Source organism: Molothrus aeneus, chromosome 7 (assembly GCF_037042795.1).
Source record: "Molothrus aeneus isolate 106 chromosome 7, BPBGC_Maene_1.0, whole genome shotgun sequence".
Classification (NCBI taxonomy): Eukaryota; Metazoa; Chordata; class Aves; order Passeriformes; family Icteridae; genus Molothrus; species Molothrus aeneus.
The window spans coordinates 37,737,622-37,747,146 of record NC_089652.1 but is presented as its reverse complement, the minus strand read 5'-3'; the positions used below and the strand labels follow the sequence as shown (position 1 = coordinate 37,747,146).

At 53.2% G+C, this 9,525-nt stretch overlaps 1 protein-coding gene across 5 annotated transcripts in view; it reads right to left on the bottom strand.

The window, feature by feature from the left end:
• Positions 1-356: 356 nt before the first annotated feature.
• Positions 357-9,525, bottom strand: part of FMNL2 (formin like 2) — a 115,970-nt gene continuing 106,801 nt past the window's right edge. For 2 of the 5 annotated variants that reach the window (XM_066553316.1, XM_066553318.1), the window contains 8 exons: positions 9,380-9,460; positions 8,316-8,445; positions 8,070-8,233; positions 7,838-7,939; positions 7,298-7,396; positions 6,478-6,601; positions 4,648-4,781; positions 2,037-2,149 (listed from right to left, as the gene is read on the bottom strand). In XM_066553316.1, coding sequence (XP_066409413.1) covers positions 4,690-4,781; positions 6,478-6,601; positions 7,298-7,396; positions 7,838-7,939; positions 8,070-8,233; positions 8,316-8,445; positions 9,380-9,460 — 792 coding nt within the window. In that variant the 3' untranslated portion in view covers positions 2,037-2,149; positions 4,648-4,689. Of the gene's footprint in view, positions 2,150-2,199; positions 3,565-4,647; positions 4,782-6,477; positions 6,602-7,297; positions 7,397-7,837; positions 7,940-8,069; positions 8,234-8,315; positions 8,446-9,379; positions 9,461-9,525 lie in introns of those variants that run through there. The other 3 variants (XM_066553314.1, XM_066553317.1, XM_066553319.1) reach the window with 2 other exon arrangements.

Here is a 9,525-nt window from a genome sequence, read left to right as displayed (position 1 = left end):
TTAGTCCTGACCCCCCCCTCCGCCCCAGAATAATTTTATTAAACCCTTTTAAAAATTAAAATTTATATTAGAAGTCAAGCTATTTAGGCCTTAAATATTTGGATTGTTTTGAGTGCATTTCTGACAAATAATCATCCCCATTTATTTCTCTCCTGGTGTCTGCCAGGAACATTCAAATTTCTTCCCTCAGCCTCTTCCAGAATAACAAAGAATAAATCGATTCTTGCAAAATTCTTTCAGTCTTCATCCACACAAGCTCCAGGTGTTCACCTACCAAATACCAGCATTTTTTGGGGGAAAAAAAACCCAAAACAACCAGGTAAAAGTGACCCAAAAAACCCCTCTGGATTTCAGTGTAGTAGTGTAAATAGTTTATTTGATTTTATGGCAGGAACAGACCAGGAAAGGAACGTGAACTGCTTTAGAAACACTTCTAATCTTGCTAAGAAGCAGATCTATGACTAGAAAAATATTAAAGAGAACATGCCAGCTTGGCTTTCATTCTGGGCTTTTATTATAAAAATACCTTTCAGCTGAAGAAAATGAGATTTAGTGCTTATACCCCAACAAGTGCTGAAATTTGAAATTCAAATTATCCAATTTTCTTTGATCCAAGCACTCATTCCAACAGTGGCATGTTCTCTTTAGCAGGTCAAGTACACAGTGCTGTAAATGCAAAACTTGGCAGTTTTTCAAGGAAAAATTCCTGGAAATTGGTCAGTGTGGTAACTCTGAGTCCAAAACTGTCCTTTTAGTTAAATATAAAAACAAAAACTATAAGTTAAAATAACATTCAGATTGTATAGCACAGGCTTGATGCATTTATTTCCTTTTAAACAATATTTACAATATTACCCAGAGGCTAAAGTGGGGGGGAAGTGTAAAAACCATAAAAAACTGCACCAATTTTGTAGCAAAATATCTGTACATTTAAAAACAGATTATCATATAACTACACATTATCCAAGGGGAAACAAAAAAAAAACCAGGGACCTTCACCAGTGGTTCACAGGAGCACAATGGAAAAGGGCAAAGAAATGGAATGGTTAAATACTATACAAGAAATTTTACAATTAACAGATGGATGAGCCCAGGCAGGGAAGCTGGAAGCGAAATGGGATTTGGGAAGGACAAATTTCTCCTCGGTCCAGCTCTTCCCAACTCCTGGCTGCTGCTGGCAGGGAGTGGGATCCACCCCGCTGCTCCGGGGCACGGGGAGGGGCACCATGGTCCTAAACCAGCCTCCTGTCCCTTTTTAGGCTTGGAAAATGCCATGGAGAACCTAAACCCTACCGGGAGTTTCAGGCTGGGCTTCCCTTCCAAAGGAGCCTCAGCAGGGATCCGGAGCAGGGGTGGAATCCCCCTGCCAGGAACTGGACTGCACTGGTCCTCAGAGCCTAATACTGATTACTGGGTGTTAATTGCTTAGTGCTAATTAATAAATACGCTGTTATCCCAACGCTGCCTGCCAAAGCCCTGGAGCATCCCAAACCCCCGCGCTGGGCTGGGGGCACCTCCTGTTCCATTGCTAGCCCTGGGGCTGTGGGCCCGCCTTCCATGTGGAGGCTGCAGGGGCTGGGAAAAGGGCTGGGTTCTACTTTGGGATTATTTTAGTTCCAGGAACAGAAAGCCCTCAAATGTCTTTGTAGATTTAATTTAAAAAGAGCCGTTAAGTGCAGCTGAAGGCCGGGCCTGCCCCTCGGCCCAGCGTTAAAAGCCAAGCACATCCCAGTATTCCCAGTATTCCCAGTTTCCAACCAGTCAGGCCCACGGGAGCCCTTGCTCTCACCAACCCAACCCCCCAACCCACCCCCTATTTTACATTTTGGTTACAAATCCTGCAGAGTCTCGGCAGAGTCCGGAGAAACCCAACCAAGCCCAATCCTATTGCTTGGATCCGTCGGAGCAGGAGCTTCCATTTGAGGCACTTGGCGCGGAGAGCCCGGCGCAGGGCCGGGATCCCTGCGGAGGAGGACGAGGAGGAGGAAGAGGAGGAGGTCGGTGTTCCCCGGCGCGGGCGGAACGTGCCGCAGCCCCACGGCTCACATGGCCAGCTCGGCGCCGTTGGAGCGCAGCCCGTGCTCGTCGAAGCGGCGGCGCACGCTCCTCCTCAGCGCGTCGGCCCGGCGGTACGGCTGGTTCCGGAGATCTGCGGGGAGCCGGCAGTCAGCAGCGCCCCCGCGGGACACACGGACGCGCGGACGGCACGACAGACACGGAAAGGCCCGCTGGAAGCCAGTCAAAGCAGCTTGTGGAGCGCGGGAGCAGGGATCGGCCCCAGCGGCACGGGGAAGGATGGACGTGCCCGAACTACGCGCCCCAGCGGCCGGATAATACTGGTGGGAATGGTGCTGAGGGAATGGTGCTGTGGGAATCCCCTCACAGCCCTCACCAAGGCCACATCGAGCCCAGCCAGGTGGTTTGGGGTGTTCCCTGCACGTTCCCACACACCTGAGGTGGAGGATGTTCCTCATGGCAGGTGCGTGACCCTAGCTGAGCCATGCCGGGATGGGTTTAGGATCCCTACAGCCCATTCAGCATGGAATTGTTCGGGTTGGCAAGGGCCTCCAAGATCTAAAGGAGGTGCCCTGGGAAAAGCAGCTGGCACTGGGCTGGGACTCTCCAGCTGCTTTCCATGGCTGGAGTGACACTTCATCAGCCAAAGGAGGGGAGAGCTCGGGAGGGAACACTGAGCAAGGGATGGGATGGGAGATGGATGGATGGATGGATGGATGGATGGATGGATGGATGGATGGATGGATGGATGGATGGATGGATGGATGGATGGATGGATGGATGGATGAAGAGGCAGAAAGCTGATGGATGGGATGGTGGAAGCCCTTTACATGTGTCACATGTGCTGTCACCTGTGCATCTACAAGAGAACACTAAAGACAACTCCAATTCAAATATTGGTCTCCTGACCAACAAATTTGCCTTGGACTGGGTAAATCCCTCAGATTTCCTGGATAACTTGTGTTGGGGGTTACACAGAACTCCCAAACTTCTCAGCTCTCCCCTCTCCACACCTGGAGTTGGAGATTGTCCACCTCATGCAGATCCCAGCTGTGGGGTTGCAACACGAGGGACAAAACTATTTTGGGCTGGACTTGAAGAGAAATGGCCAAACCAGAGTGTGATGGTGGTCACCAACCAACAACACCTGGGGACAAGATTATTTTGGGCTCAACTTGAATTAAAATGGCCAAAATGGAGCGTGAAGATGGCCACCAACCAATAGCACTTGGGGACAAAACTGTTTTGGGCTCAGCTTGAGGAGAAGTGGCCAAAACAGTGTGATGATGGTCACCAGCCAGCATCCTGTGGATCTCTGCACCTCCAGAGGTGAAAATCAAGGATCTGGGTCTCAAGTGGCCTCAAGGGTCTCACCAGTATTAGCTCAGCCACATCTACCACCAGCTGCCTGGCACAGAGAGAGAGGAGGAAGCCAAGTAAAAAGAGATGCTTGCCAGCTCTGGGAATCCTCCACCACGGCTGTGCTAGAAGAAATCCTTACCCTCGAGTGAACATTGGGAAATTTAGTGATATTATTCTTCTTTAGGGCTAAACAGAAAACAAAAACAAAAACAAAAAACAACAAAGAAAAAAAAAAGAAAAAAAACAGAACACAAAAAAATGATGGTTAAGTAAAAAATGGGATGGAGAATGAAGAGCAAGTCAAGTCAGTGTTCAAACCTCCCGGGCAGAAACCACAGAGCAAGAGGGGTTAGACAGGGCAGGAGGGACAGGAGGCCGCTCCCTACCCCAATTCCAAGCTGCTTTGAAGGTTGGCTCCAGGAAGAGAACACAGAGAGAACCCGGAAGAGCACAGAACCATGGAGTGGGTTAGTTTGTGGATTTATTGGCAGCACTGATGGAGTTACACAGGGAACGGTGGAAGGAGCACTGCTGGCTTCTTAAGCTGAGTCCTTAATGAGGACAACAGTGTCCAGGGCCATGCTGGGTGAGGGACACCACGATGGGAACCGCTCAGTTCCATGTCAGGTTTGCATTGACACCATTCTGGCGGTTCTGCCCTGTATTCCCAACTCCCAGCCCTGCTCCCCACTCCCCTGCTCCACACACTGAGCCCAGCCTCAGCACAGGCTCCAAGCTCAGAGAGAATTCCTGATTCCATGAAATAAAGCTGGCATGGAACTGACATGGAACAAGAGAGTTAAATATGGAAATGACAGAACAAGGAGAGATTTCACCCCGCTGTTCCACCCCATGCAGCTGAACATGCAGGGGCTCGTTAGGAATCCTAGACCACCCCATGGGTGTCATTCCCGAGCCAGAAGCCACCCCCAAGGCCATTCCCAAGGTCCATGCAGCCCGGAATTCCACTCGGAGGTGCCACATGCACGGCACCCCGAGGTGACACAAGCCAAGGGAGCTGTCACTGCTGGGGCTCCTCAGCCCTTGCACTGCAGGAGACTCATCCCAGTGACTCCCAGCTTGCTGTTCTATGGGACACGAGGACAGCCAAATGGGATGGGATGGGAATAGGGATGGGATGAAGAGGACGTGCGACAGAGGGGACACCACTACAAAGTCAGGAGGACGCTGGACACCACTACACACTCAACAGTCACAGATTCCTGGCTGAGATCCGCACAAACAAAGTGGCAAAAAGTCTACAGCGACCTTCCTGGTTTCTAAGAGCGTCAGGTGTGAAAGAGGGAGAGTTTAGTAATGGAATTCCTCAGGGACAACAGGGTCGCAGAAGAACCGAGAGCCGCGCTTGGCGCTTCGGGCGGTGAACGGCACCGTCTTCAGCACTGCATGGGAACAACAACAGCCACACACAAACCAAGGTCAGCCTGCTCCAGCAGGGCAGAGCTCAGGGCTCCCACAGGGACACTGGGACACGCTCCAGCCTGCTCCTCGCTGGCCTTGGGACAAGGTGGCCGTGAGGCATCAGGAGGTATTTCAGCCACTCATGGAATCCCAGCCTGGTCTGGGTGGGGAGGGACCTTAAACTCATCCCATCCCACCCTGCCATGGCAGGGACACCTCCCACTACTGTCCCAGGCTGCTCCAAGCCCTGTCCAGCCTGGCCTTGGGCGCTGCCAGGGATCCAGGGGCAGCCACAGCTGCTCTGGGTACCCTGTGCCAGGGCCACTCTACCCACCCAGCCAGGAATTCCTGCCCAATTCCTGACCCTTCCTTCATGGTAAAGCCATTCCCCCTCTATAGAAAATAATTCCCTTGAAGGACTTGCTTTAAGGTGTGCTACAGGTTTGTGGGAAGACCTTGGTGTTTGGGATGATTTGGGTTGGAAGGGACCTTAAATCCCACCCAGTGTCACCCCAGCTATGGGCAGGGACACCTTCCACTGTCCCAGAGTGTTCCAAGCCCCATCCAGCCTGGCCTGGAGCGCTCCCAGAGATGGGGAGGTGCAGGATTTACTGGGAGATCTCCAGGGACGGGGAGGTGACCTTGGTCCTACCTGACCTTCCATGCCTGACCTTTCCTCCTCCGTGGCTTGAGGCCCCAAAATGGGCAAATCCAGGCACAAGAGTGCAGGAAATGTTTAATTGAAGCCTGGCACCCTCTCCCCTGGATGGTTTTTTCCATAGGGATGGGCATCTGCCACACAATCTGTTCCTTCCACAGAGCAGGAAAACCATTTTTCCAATTAAACCAAGTCCCAGGAGTCCGGAGGAGTTGTGGAAGCAATGCCAGGTTGGATATTATTGCCACCCTGCCCTTTAAATGAGGAATGTTATCTCAGGGCCATTAATCAAGGTTAAAAGGAGTTGGGCAAGCTTCACACACTTCATCCAATTGGGCAAAAATTCCCTGGCTTCCTTAGTGAGGGATCAAAGAGCTCTCCTGCCCTTCTGCAGGAAAAGCTCCTGTGGAAAACTTCCAGGAGCAGTTGGCAAACACCTTTTATTTTTGGGTTCTGTGCAAGGAAACGGAGTTTGTGAAGCTCCTGAGGTGTTAAATCATTTTCCTTCCACACCGCAGGTAAAAAACACGTGGAAAACTCCCAGTTCTGCAATCCCAGAAGCTGGAGGTGTTAAAAAGGATTTAATTCCTGGGAAAGATGCAGTTCAGGTGGCTCTTTCAATCAGCAAATATTTGCAGCCAAGTCCTGACTGTGCCTGGCTCCACCAGGGGCTGTGTCCCTTCCCTCTGGAATCAGCAGGAAAACCTGGAGCAGTCTGGGGTCACTGGGGGCTGACTGAGGGATTTCTGGGATCAATCTTAATGAGAACAGATGCTCTTCATCCTGACCCTGATCCCATTTGTGGGGAGAAAAGAGGGATCTGGGGCAGATCCACCGGGCACAGCTGGAGCAGCTGCTGGCACCAGGCGCTCCCTGCCTGCTCTACAACCCTGCGGGTGTCCCCCGGGCTGGAAGAGAAGGAGCAGAACCTTCTGCACTTGCTCCACACCACACAAGCAGGAGGGGAGCAAAGGAGGGGGGCTCTGAGCGTGGCAGGGATCCCAGCTGGCAGAGGGTACCTGTGATGATGTCCTCGATGGCGCCGTCCTTGCCCTCGTACACGTGCCGGTTGTCCTTGACCTGCCGGCGCCGCAGCTCCGCGATCAGCTCCTGCTGCTGCCGCTTGCTCTTGTGGGATGGGGACTGGGACACACAGCGCCATGGTCAGCACGGAGCTGCCCTTCCTCTCCTGGCCTTCTTCCTGAGCCTCACTCACCCCTGTGCCCCGGCAATTCCCACAGGAACTGCCGTTTCCACCCCGTTCCCAAGGCTGCCACCGGCCTCCTCCTCCTCCTCCTCTTCCTCTTTCTCCTCATCCTCTTCTCTTTCTCCTCCTCCTCTTCTCTTTCTCATCCTCCTCTTTCTCCTCCTCCTCTTCTCTTTCTCCTCCTCCTCTTCTCTTTCTCCTCCTCTCTTCCTCTTCTCTTTCTCCTCCTCCTCTTCTCTTTCTTCTCCTCCTCATCCTCCTTGTCCTCCCCCCAATTCTTCTCCTCCTATACTCTTCTCCTTCTCCTCTTTCTCCTCTTGCTTTTCTTTTCCTCCTCCTCCTTCTCTTCTTTTCCTCCTTCTCCTTTCTCCTTCTCCTCCTTTCTTGCTCCAACTCCATGGAGAAGTCAGGGAAGGATAAAGTTTAGCTCATTACAACTTTCCACCTATTTAGTTTTCCTTAATTTTTCAGACTTCCAAAGCAGCAGAACCGACATTGGACTTTTCCAGCCTATCCCAGTTTCCTCCATAAAAACTTCCAGACTCTCTAGGCAACTACAGTTCCTCACTTGGAGCTGAGGTTTCTGAAAATCAGGATCCCAATCCCACCTGGAAGCTGTATCTGTGCCATACCTTTTGGTCCTGTTGCTCCATCAATGCTTCTTGCTCCATGAGTTTTTCCATTAAGGCCTGTTCCTGCTTTTTCCTCAGCTCATTTTCTTCCTCTGCTTGCTGTTTGTGAGAAAATCCATGGGTTAGAGATCCCAGGGGAGCCAGGTAGGAATGGGATCTGTGCCACCATGGGGCTTTCTGAGGGAGGGAGAGGACAAGGAGAAAGAAGGAGGAGAAGAAAGGAGAAGGAGAATGCAAAGGAGAAAAGAGGAGGAGAAAGAAGAAGGAGGAGGAAAAAGAGAAGGAGGAGGAAAAAAAGAAAAAAGGAAAGGAAAGGAAAGGAAAGGAAAGGAAAGGAAAGGAAAGGAAAGGAAAGGAAAGGAAAGGAAAGGAAAGGAAAGGAAAGGAAAGGAAAGGAAAGGAAAGGAAAGGAAAGGAAAGGAAAAAGAAGGAGGAGGAGGAGGAGTATAGGAGGAGAAGTTGAGGGAGGACAAAGAGGATGAAGAGGAGGAGGAGGAGAAGGAAGAGGAGGAGGACAAGGGCAAGGAAGCTCAGGTTTACCTTGTAGGCCTTCACAAAGCGGACGAACACTGGGAAGAAGACCGAGGGCGGGGTTGTCTTGGGATTCTCCCCGAAATACTTCACAGCATCATCGAAGGCATCCTGCAACAGGCCCAGCCTCAGTGCCCTGCACACCCTCCCAGGCATCCCCCCCATCCCCAGCATTCCATGGGAACACACCCCATCCCTGGGTGTCACCCCCTCACGGCGGATCCCGGGAGCACAGAAGTACCTGGGCTATTTTGGCGTCATCCTGGAGCTTCTTGAGCTTGCCCTCGTTGCTCTGGATGAAGTCCTTGAGCATGGTGTTGTGGTCGTGCATGGTGTACTCGCGCTTGGTCAGCTCCAGGCCCCGCTGCAGCTCCTTCACGTCCAGCAGGACGTTCTCCAGGGACACTGGGGAGCGGGGCAGGAATGCTGAGCGTGCCAGGAGTGTCCCAGCAGGGCAGGGCAGGGCAGGGCACAGGAGGGGCTGTACCTGCGGCTGCCTTCTCCACATAGTGCAGCTCGTTGTAGAACAGGGCCACGTGCTGGTACTTCTCCTTCACCACGTTGGAGATGTAGTGCAGCAGCGTCTGCTTCCGGTCTGTAGACTTGGTCTCCAGGAGCTGGGAGCAGCAGGAACACACGTGTAGGGAGCACAGGGACTCACTGGGGTGCTCCAGCGTGTTCTCCATGCTGGGAACCACCACTGGAGTCCCCAGCAGCCACCTGGCTCACCAGGACCCTCTGAAGGCTCAGAGGGTTGGGATAGAGAGCCTGGAAAACTGGGAAAGGATCTGGGGGTGATGAACACGAGCCCAGGGGTGCCCAGCTGGGCAAGAGGCCCCTGGGCTGTGCCAGCTCTGGTGTGACACAGCCCCAGGGCAGTGCCCATCCCTGTGCTGGCACTGCTGGGGCACCTCCAGGGACAGCTCTGGGACAAGAGGCACCCTGAGGGGCTGGAGCGGGGCCAGGGAAGGGAACAGAGCTGGGCAGGGGCTGCAGAATCCCTGAGGGAGCTGGGCAGGGGCTGGGGAATTCCTGAGGGAGCTGGGAATGGCTGCAGAATCCCTGAGGGAGCTGGGCAGGGGCTGCAGAATCCCTGAGGGAGCTGGGCAGGGGCTGCAGAATCCCTGAGGGAGCTGGGCAGGGGCTGCAGAATCCCTGAGGGAGCTGGGCAGGGGCTCAGGCTGGAGCCAAGGAGGATCCCCAGGGATCTTTTCCCTCTCTGGAATTCCCTGCCAGGAGGGCACAGCCGGGGGGGTCGGGCTCTGCTCCAGGGCACAGGGACAGGAGCAGAGGGAACGGCCTCAGGCTGGCCCAGGGCAGCTCAGGGTGGATTTTGGGGCGATTCCTGCAGGAAAAGGTGCTCAGGTGGAGCCCCCATCCCTGCAGGGATGTCACAGCCCTGTGCATGTGGCACTGGGGACAGGGGCAGTGGTGGCCTGGGCAGTGCTGGGGATGGTTGGACTCCATGATCTTGGAAGGTTTTTCCAGCCTCAAGAACTCCACAGCTCCAATTCCCAGCTGGTGCCCACAGCACATCCCTGCTTTTCTTACCAGGTCTAAACTCTGCAGCTTAAATCCATACACAGCCCCTCGTTTGCTGCTGTTCATGTAATTCCCAAGAGCCAGGATGATCTGCCAGGATGAAACAGAGCACAGCAGGAATTCTCAGGACAAAATCCTGGAGGTTTAGACACCCC